This window comes from Acomys russatus, chromosome 5 (assembly GCF_903995435.1).
Source record: "Acomys russatus chromosome 5, mAcoRus1.1, whole genome shotgun sequence".
Lineage (NCBI taxonomy): Eukaryota > Metazoa > Chordata > Mammalia > Rodentia > Muridae > Acomys > Acomys russatus.
In genome coordinates, this window is record NC_067141.1 from 58,061,094 (window position 1) to 58,077,884 (window position 16,791).

At 42.5% G+C, this 16,791-nt stretch overlaps 1 protein-coding gene across 1 annotated transcript in view; it reads left to right on the forward strand.

Annotated features, from left to right (window-relative positions):
- Positions 1–16,791, forward strand: part of LOC127189536 (1-phosphatidylinositol 4,5-bisphosphate phosphodiesterase epsilon-1-like) — a 201,474-nt gene that overhangs the window by 146,480 nt on the left and 38,203 nt on the right. The window contains exons 16-19 of the mRNA XM_051146421.1: positions 5,004–5,111; positions 6,854–6,970; positions 8,116–8,274; positions 14,945–15,074. Coding sequence (XP_051002378.1) covers positions 5,004–5,111; positions 6,854–6,970; positions 8,116–8,274; positions 14,945–15,074 — 514 coding nt within the window. The remainder of the gene's footprint in view (positions 1–5,003; positions 5,112–6,853; positions 6,971–8,115; positions 8,275–14,944; positions 15,075–16,791) is intronic.

Sequence of the window (16,791 nt, forward strand, 5' to 3'; positions counted from 1 at the left end):
GATAATTTTAACGATCGTCTACAGATGAGCCCAGGGAAGATGAGATGGCTCCTACCAGATGTGACAAAGCTTCTTCAGTCCAGAGCAGTGTGTTGAGAGAGTACTGCTTCCAGCCTCAAATCTAGGGTAGCCAATAGGTGCCATCTCATCCACATCGCTGGCAGGTTCTTAAAGCAGACTGCTGAGAGGCTGAGAGATAATGTGTCAAAGCTTGGGAGGGGGGCAATGTGTGAGTGATCATTTCTCTGCCTAGGCAAGAGGGGAACTCACAGACTATTTACTCTACATTTGCTACATTTTCATTGCAAAGATGTTTCCTCATTGCAGAATTTGGATCTTGATAGAGGGGTTATATCCTGATTGGATAGTGATTTATATAAATATGTAGTCAGTTCATTAAGGGATCAAGGCTTTACTTCAGCATCTTTCACCTCTCCTGACATTTTCTTAGACAGAGTACTCTAGCCTTTTTTCTGTGGTTATGCTAATTTCATTTTTTTTTACATTTTTCTTTTATTGAAATAGATTCTTTTTTCTCATACACTATATCCTGATTATAGTTTCCCCTCCCCTCTGCTCCCCCCAGGTCCCTCCTGACACCTCTCCTCCCGATCTACTCCCTGTCTGTCTCTCATTAGAAAAGAGCAGGCTTCTCAGAGACAAAAATAAAACATGACAAAGTAGAATATAATAAGATGAGGTAAAACCTATCATATCAAGGTTGGACCCAGCAACCTAACAGAAGGAAAAGAGTCCCAAGAGAAGCCACAAGAGTCAGAGATCCACTTGTTCTCACAGCCGGGAGTTGCATAAAAATAATAAGCTAATAGCTATAATATACACACAGAGGACCTGGTGCAGACCCATACAGGCCATGTGCTTGCTGCCTCGGTCCCTGTGAGCTCATATGCACCTTGATTATTTGATTTAGAGGGTCATGTTCACCTGGTGTCCTGCATCCTCCCTGGCTCTTACAATCTTCCTGCCTCCTCTTCTGGAGGACTCCTTGAGCTCAGAAGGGAAGGGTTTGATAAAGACCTCCAGCTTAGACTTTCACTCTACATAATGTCTGGCTGTGGGTCTCTGCATCTCTTCCCATCTGCTGTCAGAGGAAGCCTCTCTGATAATGACTGGATAAGGCACTGATTATGAATACAACAGAAAATCATTAGGAATCATTTTATTGAAATTTGGGTTTTGGGTTTTTGTTTTGTTTTGTTTTGTTTTGTTTTTTCAGACCAGTAGTGTTTGGTTTTGCGCTGGGTCTCTGCGCTATCTGGTCTCTGGTTTTTTGGTTACCCGAGCAGTATTGAATGTGGGTTCCTTCTTGTGGAGTGGGCCTTAGGTCAAATCAAACACTGGTTGACTACTCCCACAAGTTCTGTACCATTACCCTATACAGGCAGGACAGATTGTAGGTCAGAGGTTCTGTGGCTGGGTTAGTATCCATGTTTCTCTTTCAGTAACCTATAGAGTACCTTCCCACACCAAAGAGGCTACAGCATGGTGGGGAGGGGCTCCACGTAGGCACCGTTTCATCTTCTCTATGTTCAGTGTGTGAGTGTCATCCTCCTTGGTGGACCCCCTCCCCCAACTATCAGTTTGCAGAGAGCAGCATCCTTTTATCTTAGCAACAGCCTGGGTTGTTTAGGGCTTTGCATAGGACCCCCTTCACCAAGAAGTCAATTGACAGTAACCTAGTCCTGCAACTGGAAGCCTTGCCTGGCTACAGAGATGGCCAATTGAGACTCCGTATACCCTATTCCTAGGAGTCTTCATTAAGCTCGCCCTCATACATTCCATGAGATTCCCACAGCAACCCCCCAAGCGCTCCCAATTTTCTCCATCACTCCTCAAATTCTACCACCCAGTTCCATTTCACCCTCAACTTGATCTCCCACCACCACCAGTCCTGCAACCAGATCTGCAACGTCTCTTGGGCATATACCCAAGTTTCTGTCTATTGTTAATAAAGACACAATGGATGTAATCGAGCAATTGTCCTCGTGGTAGGATGGAGCATTCTTTGGATACATGCTGAAGAGTAGTGTATCTGGGTCTTGAGGTAGATTGATTCCCAACTTCCTGATTTCCACAGTGTCTGTACAAGTTTGCACTCCCACCACAATGGAAGAGCGCTCTACTTGCCCCACATCTTCACCAGCATGAGCTGTTACTTAAATGAGTTTTTGTGGTTTTTTTGTTTTGTTTTGTTTTTGTTTTTTGTTTTTTTTTTTACTTAGCCATTCTGATGGGTGTAAGATGGAATCTCAAAGTAGTTTTGATTTGTATATCTCTGATGTCTATGGATATCCAACATTTCTTTAAGTACTGCTCAGCCATTTGATATTCTGATATTGAAAATTCTCTATTTACATCTGTATCCCATATTTTAATTGTATTATTTGGTTTTTTATGTCTAGCTTCTTGAATTTTTTAATATTTTGGATATTAGTCCTCTATCAGATGTGAAGTTGGTAAAAATCTTTACCCACTCTGTAGGCTGTTGCTGCTTTGTCTGAATGATGGTGTCCTTTGCCTTGCAAAAGCTTTTCTGTTTTGTGAGGTCCCACTTATTAACTGTCGACCTTAGTACCTGCACCATTGGTATTGTGTTCAGGAAGTTGTCTCCTGTGCCAATCCGTTCAAGGCTATCCCCCACTTTCTCTTATATCAGGTTCAATGTATCTTGTTTCATGTTGAGGTCTTTGCTCCACTTGGGCTTGAGTTTGTGCAGGGAGATAAATGTGGAGTGTTCTTCTACGTGCAGCCATCCAGTTTGACAAGCGCCATTTGTTGAAGATGCTGTCTTTTTTCTTTTTCCCAGTGTGTATTTCTGTCTTCTTTATAAAAAAAAAAAATCAGGTGTCCAAAGGTATGTATATTTATATCTTGGTCTTCAAGTCAATTAAATCGATCAACATGTCTAGTTTTTATGCAGTGTCATGTAGGTTTTTTTTATTATTACTATAGTTCTGCAGCACAAGTTCAGGTTTTGTTTGTTTGTTTGTTTCCATATGAAATTGAGAACTGTCCTTTCAAGATCTGTAAGGAATTGTGTTGGAATTTTGATGGGGCTTGTGTTGAATCTGTGGATTGTAGGATGGCCATTTGCACTATGTTAATTCTATCAATCCATGAGCATGGGATAGCTACCCATCTTCTGATATCATCTTCAATTTCTTTCTTCATAGAATTGAAGTTTTTAATCATACAAGTCTTTCGCTTGATTATTAGAGTTACTTCAAGATATTTTATATTATTTGAGCATACTGTAAAAAGTGTTGCTTCCATGGTTTCTTTTTCAGTCCACTTGTCGTTTGTATATAAGAGGGCTACTGATTTGTTTTTTAGTTAATCTTGTATCCAGCCACTTTGCTGAAAGTGTTTATCAGCTGTAGGAGTTCCCTGGTGGAAATTTTAGCATCACTTACGTATACTATCCTATTATCTGAAAATAATGATACTTTTTGGCTTCTTCCTTTCCAATTTGTATCCCTTGGTCTTCCTGCTCTAGGTAAAACTTCAAGTAATGTATTGAACAGATATGGAGAGAGTGGACAACCTTCTCTTGTTCCTGATTTTAGTGAATTACTTTGAATTTCTCTCCTTTTATTTTGATGTCAGCTATAGGCTTGCTATAAATTACCTTTATTATATTTAGATAAATGTGTGCCTTATATCCCTTATATCCCTAATCTCTCCAGAACTTTTATTATAAAGGGATGTTGGAATTTGTCAATGGCCTTTTCTGCATCTAATGAAATGATCATGGTTCTTTCCTTTCAGTTTGCATTTATGGTGAATTATATTGACATATGTTCATATGTTGCATCCCTGCATCTCTGGGATGAAACCTACTAAATCATGGTGGATAATCTTTCTGATGTGTTCTTGGATTCGGTTTGCAAGTATTTTATTGAGTATTTTTGCATCTATGTTCACAAGGGAAATTGGTCTGTAATTCTTTTATTTGTTGAGTCTTTATGCAGTTTGGGTATTAGTGTAACTGTGACCTCATAAAATCTATGTTTTTCTTTTTCTATTTTGTGTAATAATTTGAGGAGTGTTGGCATTAGCTCTTCTTGGTAGAATTCTGCTCTAAAACTATGTGGCCCTAGCGTTGCTTCCACTCTGGGCTCTCATATTTTTTTTTCAACTGGCAAGGACCACTCCTCCACATGAGACAGTTTCCTGTTGACAAATATCAAGTGCCTTCTCATGAGGCAGTTATCAGCTGTGGGCAAACTGTAACAGCCCCCATATCCCTCACCTGGGATTAAAACAAAAACATGTTTACATAACATGACTGAGTTTTTAAATAAACCAAAACTTCCACAGCAGTATATTCTTTGTGTTTGGGATAAATGTTCTATAAATATCTGTTAGATCCTTTTGGTTTGCAACAAGTATTATATTTCTCCATTTAGTTTTGTCCATTGGAAGAAAAGATCTACAGGCATCTTACCTGGTTTTCTGGCAGGCATGGCCTGTGGTTTAGCAGAGGGTGTCTGCTAGCGTTAGGATGGTCATAGGATACAGACAGCAGTGGGAGAAGGGAAGTTAGGAGGGGATTGTTTGTGGTATCCATAGATGTGGGCAGCCAGGAGGGTGGACTGCAGCTGGTGTTCTGTTGCAGAGTTAGGTAGTAATGAAACTGGGGGATTGGGTCTGAGAGAACACAGACCTCTAATATTAAGATGTTCCATGTCAAAGAATGATAGTTTTAAACGAAAAAAGAGAGAGGTGACATGTTTTTACACCCACTTTACCTTCCCAAATCTTCATTTCCAGTAAACACTCTTCTTACTTTGATTTGTTCTCTCCATCCCTGAGCCCATATTAATTCTGACCTTTGGCCAAAATGCCAAATATCTGTATTTTATTTAATTCCCATCTCCTTTATCCATAAAATGCAAATGATGTGACCTGTGTGCTTGGTTCAGTTTGAGGCTCTGCCTCCCGGTGCTCACCTGGCATGGATTCATTCATTGGTCACACAGGTCCTCCTGCAAGGATGCAGAAGCATAGAGCTGGACTGCTGGGATGGAGATGATGGCATGCCCATCATCTATCATGGACATACACTGACGACCAAGATCCCCTTCAAGGTAATGCGTCTCTCATCAAACCACAGGGCATTATCTTTAATTAAGGTACCTGCTTTACCAAATTGTACCTTAAGTCAGAGGTTCTTGGGCGAGATCTGGAAGACTTTCAAAGTGTCTGAACAGGTTCACTTTTATAGCGTTTGATCTAGGCCTCTTAGTAGATCCTTGTTCAACTAAAATTTTAACAACTGCTACCTCATGTTGGAGCATAATGATATTGGTGCTATTTATTGTCACATGATATAATGATAAAGGCAAGGACGTTTTCTTCCTAGAGAAATTAATAGAGCATTAGTCCTGGTGTTTGACTGACAAAGGGACATCTCATGTATCAGGGGATAATTAAGTAATTACCACTATAAAGTAATGAGAATCATTTCCACCTGGGAGGATTGACTTCTCAGAAGACTGACATTATTGGATAATTTTATATTCTACGTAGCTTATTAGTTTAGCTGTGCAGTTACTCCTCACTCAGAGGGGCTTCAACTATGTAGCATCGTTTTCCTATGAGCTGTGGCCAGGCTGAGAAAGAAGACGATTATTATATAGGATAGTAGCTAAACTGTGTTTTTTTCTTCAACTCATTTTCTATTTATTGTTCATAAAATTCTTGCACTGAATATTAGTGAATAGCTATGTTTACAGACACATTAAAAGATATAGTGTGCGCCTTTTTTTCCCCTCCAAATACAGGATTGTTTCAACATGCCTTGGGCTTCATTATATTGCATGTTATAACAAAAACAACGTCTTTTACTTATGGTATTCTTTCTTAGTATATACTGATTTTTTTTCTGGTTTAACATAGTGATAGCTGTTCCTTCTAGTATGGGAATAGGACTCAATATGGATAGTTTGATGCCTTTATACAAAATAGCCTAATGTCACCAGCCAAGGACAATACAGGCGGTAAACTTTAAACCCCTACCCAGATCTAGCCAATGGTCAGAACATTCTCCACAGTTGAGTGGAGAGTGTGATATGACTTTCTCATGTACTCTGATGCCTCACATTTGACCATGTCCCCTGGAGGGGAAGACCTGGTGGCACTCAGAGGAAGGACAGCAGGTTACTGAGAAGAGACTTGATACCCTATGAGCATATACAGGGGGAGGTAATCCCCCTCAGGAAGAGTCATAAGGGAGGGGAATAAGGGGAAAAGGGGAGGGAAGGAAGAATGGGAGGACACAAGGAATGGGATAACCATTGAGATGTAACAAGAATAAATTAATAATAAAAAATTAAAAAAATAGCCTAATGTCTTTCTTAGATTACAAGTACATTTGGCCCTCCTTAGCCGTGGGCTCTATGTACACGGGCTCAACCATACAGCTATAGGTACAAAAGTGGAGTGGCACTGTGTCTGTAGTGAATTTGAATAGAGATCTTTTTTTTTTTTTGTCTTTGTTTTGAAACAGTGTGTTCGCATTACACAGGGGATTCTAAGTATCTAGAGATTATTTGAAGTACATGGGAAGATAGATATATGAATATTATATGTAAATCTTATGTCCTTTTATGTGAGGTCTGAGCATCATATAGATTGCATTGTCTGCAGAGGCCCTGGAATCAATCTCCCACATATCTCGAGATATGCTTGTACTTTTGAAACGATAAAACCCACTTTTGTCCAGAAACTGCTGCATGTGACAATTAAGACACCTGCTGTGGCTGAGTGCCAGCCTTCTGACTACACCAGACAGACACCTGACTCTAATGAGCTGTTTTGGGTCTCACAGGAAGTGGTGGAAGCCATTGATCGCAGTGCCTTCATCACCTCCGACCTGCCAATCATCATATCCATTGAGAACCACTGTTCATTGCCTCAACAACGAAAAATGGCAGAAATTTTCAAGGTGAGCTTCATCGAAGACACTTTTACTTTTCCATTGTTATGAGTGTCTGTATGGGGCAGATGTGGACCACAACACAGCTGGACTTTAACCATGAAATGTGTACTATTAGGGTTCTACCGACCTGAAAAATGACGCTGCTCAGATAGCTTGGGCTTCTTCTGAGATGGTCCCTCTTTTCATCTGTAAGGATATAGGTATTGTTTTTGGTCTCCTGGCCCTTTGCAGGAAACCTTGGGAGATGAGACCAGCTCTCCAACACTCCTGATACTACCAGGTAGAATACCAAGTGTCATCTGGCAGTTGTGCATGGAAAAGCTGAAGCTGTCTGAGGGATCCAAGTCAGCAAGTTAGACAGTACAGAACATTTCCATGTTAGTAGGAAGCTTCCTTATTCAAGGGAAATGAAATGCAGACAGATTAAGGAGCAGATATTCCACAAGACACTCCCCTTCTCCAGTAAGGGAAGCAATTATAGAAGTGTAATTCTCATGCAAGAAGGGAGCACTAACATAAAAAGTCCTCCAATATGAATACCAACAAAACTTGGCTTTTCATATTGCCTTAGCCTACACTTTTTGTTGTTGTTTGTTTAAAAATAACTAGAAGTAAAAATTGCCATAGTTTCTATCCTTATCATAAATGACAAACCTGTGTCTGCCCTCCACCCATGGCCTCCTTAAGAGAGACATTCTGCTTTGGAGAGCAGTGCTCATAAGTCCATGTAAACATGGTATCTAGTCTTCATCCATGGCTGCAGTCAATGCTCCCTGTTGCTTCGCCTCTCTTCTGTCTGTCCCGCAGTTCCTAAGCTTCTGCCTTCGTAGCTGTTTCCCAAAACCACAGCTGCTCACCAAATCTCTGCTTCCTTTCCTCTAATACATTAGACTCCAGAACATTTCCCTAAGTTGTCGCAGCTGGTTCCCTCCACACACTGACCTAGGTCTTCCCCCTTGCCCTGAGCACATCCCTTCCTTCCAGCGGGAAACTGCCAAGAGGATAAACAATCTCTTCTTTAGTTCCTTTTCCTGGGATTTCTAAAACAATTCAAGGAGGCTGAGCTATCCAGTAGATTTAGGAGATACAAATGTATTTTTCAAGCAGAGGTAGAAGACGTTGACGCTATGTGTTCCGTTATGCTTTTGTAGAGTGTGTTTGGAGAAAAGCTGGTGGCTAAGTTCTTATTCGAGACCGATTTCTCAGATGACCCAATGCTTCCATCACCTGACCAACTTAGGAGGAAAGTGCTTCTTAAAAACAAGAAGCTCAAGGCCCATCAGACACCAGTTGACATCCTAAAACAAAAGGTACGCCTCTCCGGTTGAGCAGGTTAAGAACGTGCCATGAGCTTGGGAGAAAGAAACGAATGACATTTGGACTTTTCAGATGGCTTGCTGCATAGCTGGGTTTTGAAGATTGAGATCCCTTAGCTGATACATTTGGTTTGGGGATTTCTAATTCAGAGATCAATGGATTCTCTCCTCCCACTAACTTTGTTTCATTTGTAAACTGTGCCCAGGTGGAATGTTCCCCCCATTGCTTAATTCCTGTGACTCTTAACTCTGGAGCCAGATTTCACGGTTGCCAGTCCTATAACAGTTGCTAGAGGGAGAGCACTCAGGGCCTGGGGTCCAGTAGCAACAACAGCCTTGAGAGCCCAGGCCCTAGCATGTGTCATGGAAGCATGGCAGCATGTCACAAGGTGCTTCCACTCTCCCATCATGCAAGGGTTCTGTGCTTAGTTGCCAGCCTGTATAGATGATGGGTCCAGGCTCCTCCAGGAAGTATCTTCAAACTATTTTTGCTTAAGCATCAAGGCTTTTGAAAACCTATATATCTCTTATCATTTCATGTCAGTTTTTAAGATGGTGCCTAAAAATAATTTTTTTTAAAGATAATGACCCAGTCTGTCCTAGAACTCCAATCCTCCTACCTCAGTGTCCCAAGTGCTAAGATCAAAGGTGTGAGCCAACATATCCAGTCTCTCGTGCATTTTATATTGGCGTAACGTTTTTGAGACAAGTCTTTCTAGATACTCTCTGGCTGATCTTGAATTCACAGCAATCCTCCTGCCTTAGCCTTTTGAGTACTGAAATTGCAGATCTATGCTCCCAAGCCTAGCTCTACATTCCTAAGAACATTAAAAACTATTATCACAAGTTGAAACATTTACAGGGTATAATTCCTATAATATCAGCGTACCTAAAATATTATATGCAAAATAGACATCTTTGCTGAACCCATCAGCCTTACTTCTAGACTTAATTTCTATCTGAAAAGTCTGAATTTCCAAAATTCAGATAAGCACTGTAGGCTCACACCCATGATGACCATCTGGAGGTTGAATTTTTATTTCAAGATAGACAGAAGTCAGGAAAGAGTCAGGGAAAAGAGGAGGAAGTGACGTGTGTCCTTGTAGATATTTACTAAGTAGATACAATGGTGTTGCCTTGTATCCTGTACTTCCTTGCGACCTTTTCTCAGATGATGCTTACTAACTGTCCCTTTCACTTGACCTCAAGCATCAAACAAAGATGGTTAGTGGGTAAGCATTACACCTTTCTTTACAAGACAGAAATGGAAACTGGTGAAAGTGTAAGGAGGAAGGAAGTCAACTGTCCCATTGTTTTCAGCAAGCTTATTGTTTAAATGATACATACACAAATATGCTAAAGATCCAAAAGAGGAGTGATCATATACAGGGGAGGAGGTTCCCCTCAGTCACAGTTATAGGGGAGGCGAATAGGGTGAAAGTGGGAGGGAGGGAGGAATGGGAGGATAGAAGGGATGGGATAACAGTTGAGATGTAATATGAATGAATTAATAAATAAATAAAAGAAAAAAGAAATAAATAAAATTAAAAATGCCCAAGAGGACGATTGCAAGATGGCTCAGCAATTCCAAGCACTGGCTGCTCTTCCAGAAAACTCACATTCCGTTCCCAGCACCCACGGCTGTAACTCCAGTCCTAGGGGCTCTGACACCCTCTTCTGGCCTCTGAGGGCACTGCACACACATAGTATACAGACAATTAGGTAGGCAAAACATCTACACACAAACAATTGCTTTTAATTAAATTAAGAGGACGCCCCGTTCAGATGTAGCCAATGGACACCTAATTCTCCATGTAGGGGGGTGGGGCACAGCAGAAACTGCCTCTAACATGAACTCTGGTGCCCGCAATTTGATCACTTCCCCTTGGCAGGGCAGCCTAGCCAGCCCACAGAAGAAGGGGATGCAGGCTATCCTGATGAGACCTGGTAGGCTGTGGTCAGATGGTGGGGGAGAACGTCGCCTTCTGTCAGAGGTCTAAAGGAGGGGTAGAGGGTGGAAGAGGGAAGGTGTGTGGGGATGGGAAGAGTGAGGGGATAACAACCGGGATGTAATGTGAATGAATTATTTTTTTTTAATTTTTTTAATTTTAAAAAGAAGGGACTAACCTACAGGTCCCTAGAAGTCTCTGTACTCAGAAATACACATTCCACAAGTGAAGATCACACGCAACCCCAGTCCAAAAGCTGCGCAATCAATCACATTCAGAAGCCAGGCAGGAAAGACTAGTGGCAGGAGCCAGCTGGAACTATGACAGTGGAAGCGCAGAGGACAGAGTGTGCATGTCTCCACAACTTGAGCAGGTCTAATTAGATCATTCTAAAAAAATTTAAATATTATCTCCGTTGAGCACCCATGGTGTGTCCCTGTGATCCTAGCAACTAAGAAAGCTGGTCCGGGCGGCTGGTGACTTCAGGCCAAGAACTGGAGATTAACCTGGGAAACACAGTGGGACCTCTGTCTCCTGTAAGAAGAAAAATAGTGCACCAGCCCAGTGGTCCTCAACCTGTGGATCATGACCCCCCCTCCCTTGGCAAACCTCTATTTCCAAAAATATTTACACTACGATTCATAACAGCCCCAAAATTACAGTTGTGAAGTAGCAACAAATAGTTTTATGGTTGGTGGTTGCCACAATATGAGGAACTGTACTAAAGAGTTGGTTAGGAAGGTTGAAGCCTACTGAGCTAGCCAAACAAGCCTGTTTTGGAGATGAAACTCCTCTCCCAATGCCCAAAAAAAGCACCATGGTCCTGCCCTCACTCAAAGGCTTCTCCAGCAGGCTGACATTGCTTCATATCCAAAAGCCATAGGACTGTATGTGGGTTTTGTAGTGGAGTTTTTTGACTAAGGTGTTAGCACACATGTGTGTGCTCTGGCAAGTCTTCCTTAGATGTCAGGGACTGGCCAGTCAGCAGGGCATGCTGTTTCTTCCAGGACACTGTTCCTACAGGCCATTTTCTTTACTATTTATTATTATTTTTTTAATTGTTATTTTATATATTTTACTTTTATTGTCCACAGGTCCATTGGAGGGTAGAATAAGCAGCTAACATAGAATGCATTACCTACTGCAGTATAACATTGAGCATCACAGATGATGTGTATAAAAGGAAATCTGAAAGAGTGCACAGACTGTTTCAATGAGTGTGTGAAGCTGGCAAGGCTTCTAAAGGAAGAAGGCTGTGTGACATGCATTATAAGTCTATGTGCAGAAACAAAAACGGAAGCAAATTTACAATCTTCTAACTATATCCAAGGCAGCATAAGTCGTGAGCTTTATCAGCATCCTGAGTAAAAATGCAACTAAATATTACACATGACGGCTTTTTATTACTCTGAGGTTGATTAACATTTTTATTAGGATAAACTCATTGTACAACATGATGGGTTTTGTCTTTACATTTCTGTTCATATGTATAATGTGTTTTGGCCATATTCACAGCCCTTTACTCGCTGTGTATAACCTTCTACTGTCCTCTTCTTCTTCCAAAATAAAACTCTTCTAGTTTCGTGCTCTATATTTGTATGTGTGTGCACATGTGCACATGTGTGCGTACATATGTATGAGTGTGTGTATGTGCATGTGTTTGTGGGTGAGTGTGTGTGAGCTTGTACAGATGCCTGTATACATGTGTATGTATGCGTGAGTACGCTCGTGTGTGTATGTGCAAGTGAGTATGTGTTTGAGTATGTATGTGTTCTTGTGTATGTGCGGGAGTGACTCTGCACTGTGTGAGCATGTGTAGGTGTGTGCATGACTGTGCATTGTGTGAATATGTTCATGTGCCCGAGTATGAGTGTAGGTGCATGTAACTGAGTAAGTGTGTGTGAGTGAGTGTGCATCTTCAGGACCCGGGCAGCCCACTTTACAGCACTGCTGCTGGGAGGTCTTCAGCACTGCCCTTTCTCTGCAGTGGACACGTCCTCACTTCTCCACAGGCTTCAGCCTGGTTCTTTGCATCTGGACTCCTGCTCCTTGACCTTGGCTTGACTGTTCATTTTCTCTCATGGTGATACAAAGCTTTGTTTAGGGGATTCATTTGTACCTAGAACAGATTTTTTTTTTCTTTTTAAAAATGTTCAAGCAATACATTTCGATCATATTCTTCCCTTCCCCTAACTCCTCCCAGACTCTCCCTCATCCAACAATTTTATGTTCTTTCTACTCTTTTTTAAAATTTATTTATCTAATTACTTTATAGCTCCCTCCCTCCTTTCCAGTTCTACCCCCGCCCAACACACAAACACACACACACACCTCCTCCCATTCCCCCCTCTCCTTCCTCTCAGAGAAGGAGAGGCCCCCAATTGGTACCAATTCACCCTGGTAACTCAAGTCACCGCAGGACTAAGCATATCCTCTCTCACTGGAGAATGACAAGGCAGCACAGCTAGAGGAAAGTGACCCAGCACTAGGTGGCAGATTCAGAGACAGCGCCTACTCCTATTATTAAGGGACCCACATGATGACCAAGGTGCACATTTGCTGCATACATGTAGGAGGTCTAGGCTCTGTCTATGCAAGCTCTGGTCATTGGTTCAGTCTCTCAGCCCCTTTGGGCTCACTCTAAAAACAAAGAACTGATACCAAAACCAATAGAACTTGTGAAAATTCTGTCCTGGGGAAGGTGAGATGGCTCATTAGGCAGGGGAGCTTGCGGCAAAGCCTGACAACTTGAGTTTAATCTGAGGGATCTACACGGTGAGAGGAGAGAATTGACCCCACCCCCTACCCCCGCCACGGAGTCCTCTGACCTACACAACACTCACTTTTCCCTCTTACCCTTCTCTAAATTAATGTTACATGAAAGCTGGTCCATCACAGAGACTGTGCCAGCACACACAAGACCTGTACAAGTTTAAGCCAGACAAAAATCCCAGCACAGAGAAGGGAAGCAGGCACCAAGTCCCACGGCTAACCAAGAAGATACTGGTAACTGATAACTGCTAAGAGGGAGAATTAGTTTTTTGCGTCTAATGAAAGGAAAAGAGAAAAGATAAGAGGAAAGGAATGGAGGGAGGAGGTAGGGAGGGAGGCAGGGAGGAAGGAAGTATCGGGTGGGGTGTAGCCTGTTTCATGAAGGCCTGAAGCTGAACTGCATATGTGCTCTGGACTGCCGGGCCATCTGTCCAGCCCCAGGTTTCCCAAAATCCCTAAGCCTGTTTTGTTATTTTAATTTATATTTCCGATAACGTCTGTTGAAAAAGTATTCTCTAAACTAACAACTGTTCTTCTGGTTTGCTTGTCCATAGGGATTCTAGCATTGTTCTCAAGGTCAGAGGACTTTCAATATTATTTTAAGACAAAAAAAAAAAAGTAATTTCTTAGCAGAGACTTCCTGCTCTAAAGCCTATGGGCTGTTTCACTCAGTCCCTTGGGACTCCTGCTGGTTTCCCAAGCATTGGAGTTTTCTCTTGCAGGACTTTCCAGAGAGCCTAGGAATCTGGACACCACACACAGGTTCCTGGGGATTGTTACCAAAAGCTTCCAAGTTCTTCCTTTAAGGGTGCCCGACATTCAAAAGAAACGAGGGAAGAAGGGGGGGGGGGATGGAGAGATGGCTCAGTGGTTAAGAGCACTGTCTCTTGTTCCAAAAGACCTGGGTTCAATTCCCAGCACCCACACGGCAGCTCACAGCTGTCTGTAACTCCAGTTCTAAGGGATCTGACACCTTCAACCAATGTAAATAAAATAAAGCTAAAGAGGGAGGGAGGGCGGGAGAGAGAGAGAAGAGTTTTTTAGGGTCAAAGACTGGGTTAGGCCAGCCTCAGTGAGCTCAGCCCCTGGCCCTTCGTGTGCCCATTAGAAGCACACACAGTGGTGTAAAGCAATGAGAAGAGTGCGGCCCCAATGGGAGGAAGAACAGATGGAGGAACGCAGTGACCTCACCTCCATCTACAGGGTGCTGGCAGGCCTTCAGCTTTAAATGGAAGGCAAGAGATGGGCACCATTATCCATTCCTGGTCCAGGTACTGTCAAGTCATCGTTGCCTCTGCAATGGCCCTGTCAAGTGGTCCAGAGAAGTCCTTATCCCTTGAGGGATACGATTCTTAGGCGAGTACTGCCAAGTCAGGCAGCAGCTTCCCCATCCTGAGTAACTGCCCTCATCTCGGGGCCAGGTGGGAAAGTCTGTTCAGTGAGGTTCTGCTGTTCTGGGAATCCAAGGTGACTTAAAAGCAAAGGCTAAGGATAATGCCTTGTCTCTGTTCGTTCAGCCTTGATGGGAGATGGGACAGGTTAGCTAGACACTGCCTGAGTGGCTATCATACCTGTATGCCAAGGAAAACAGGGTAACTCCAAGTAAAGAAGCCAGACACAAGGTGAAATCCAAGATGCTAGCTACCCTGGCTTAACTTATCTGTGGGCTCCAAGGGGGAGCCAAAGCCTCTAGCAAGTGCCTGTTTTACGTTGCATGTACAGTCTTTATTGATTACTCTCTTGGGCTGGAAAGATGGCTCAGAGGTTAAGAACACTGTTCTACTAGAGGTCCTAAGTTCAATTCCCAGCAATCACATGGTGGCTCAAAAACATCTACAATGGGATCAGATGCTCTCTTCTGGCCTTCATGTGTACAAAATAATAAATGAATAAATTTTTAAAAAATGAAATAAAAATAAAAATAAATGATTACTGTCTTACAGGCTCACCAGTTAGCATCCATGCAAGCACAAGCTTTCACTGTTGGGAACGCCAACCCGCCACCTGCCAGCAATGAGGAAGAGGAAGAGGAAGAGGATGAATACGACTATGATTACGAATCTCTTTCCGATGGTGAGAGAAAGAGAGCCCGCTTCTGTGAGCAGGGAAATGCTTAGGTGATAACCTTCCCGCCCCCTTCCCCCAGAAATAAGTCTGGATCCCCACAGATAAGCAATAAATATGATTTTAATAACGTCCGAGAGTTAGTGAGGACCAAGGAAGAAGGGGGGTTCTGGTTAGCATCACAGCCCCACTCCAGGAAGACCAGGACAACACAGGAAGCCACCGGAGGGAGGGCTGGGGTGGGGGTGTCCTCCCTAAAATGGGTTTGTAGAGGAAGAGGTGGAATAATAGCGGAAAAACACATTTTCAGCCTTTGAGTTTCTGGTGGTAGAAGAGCCCTTGGCAGGTGTTCCCGGCTGTGCCTAAATCTCCCACGCTGTCAGCAGGGCACAGCCTCACGGCTCTGCGCTTTTTTATTCGCTGTCATGCCGTCCCTCTGGCCGTCTGGCACCACAGAGAGAAGGCCCATTCTCCTTCCTTCCTCTCCCTGGTCTCAGATTTCTAACCCAACAAGACATTTCCTTCCGGCCCCACTAAAGAGAAAAACATGAGTGGTGGCTAACGACACAATTTTTAGAAGTCAAAGAAATCACGTTAACCAATGGCTACTAGTGACGGACTCTTCTCAAGACAGAATTGGGGTTCATAGGCGTTTCCCTTGCTTTTAATCGGTGTCATTAGCAGGAGATTACACAATTTTTTTCTCCTGCAGCTTCACTGACAGTGGGCTTTTACTTGGTGACCTCTGAAAGGCAACCGTATTCCCATGAGAAAACGCCAAGGTTCCTATTTTTAAAAGTTGTATAAAATTTTTTTTTCCAACGAGACAGTGTCTCTTTCTTTAGTCCTGGCCGGGCTGGAACTCTTGGCTCTTTGGGTTTCATCTACTTAGTATTATACATTGGGCTGGGGGATTGGCTCAGTGGTGGAGCCTTTGCCCATGATCCCTGGGACGCACATGCTTCTCAAGATAGACTAACTGCTTCCTCTATGTGTAATTGTCCCCACACTAGTGAACGTATGCCATTGATGTAAAGGCCACTGAGCCACCTCCATGTGTCTGCTTCGTGTCCTCGGGGTTGTTTCTCGGCATGTTACAGTTCAGAGCCTTCGTCACTGGAGACAGTTCAGTTGTATTCTGATCTAAAACATAATACTAAGCAATGTCCATTTAATATTTAGCCTTCATAACAGCTGATTGCTTCGTGATGTCAGTTAAGGGCCCGCTTATTTGATCTGAAATGCCATGAGGTGATAAATAGGAGAAAATTTGAATGGAGTCAAGACAATTTATTAGCATTCTAGTCCTTTAAAAACGTCATGAGATTGTGGAAAGTTTTATATTGACATGTTTTACCCCCATGGAAATGCCCCAGAGCAAAACAAACTGACTCAGAGTGAATGAAAAATTATACTTAAGAAATCAGCCAATCCAGATGTTATTTGCTGCTGTAAGAAGTCAGTCGGCCAGAATATAAATCCTTTCTCCATCATAAATTACTCCTGGACTTTTTGTACTTTTGAGAACAGGAAAGGGAGCCTTTTAAATGATCATTTTCAATATTTTTTTCATTTGCAAATAGCAAAAATTAACAGAGGAGAGAAAGAAAGATTTTTATGGTTTAGTTTTGTGTAGGGAAGTAAAATTTCACTCTATTCCCCCACTGAATTTGTAAATTAATTGTTTGCATTGTTTAAAGCTGGGTGGAATGTTTGTAGAAAGTAG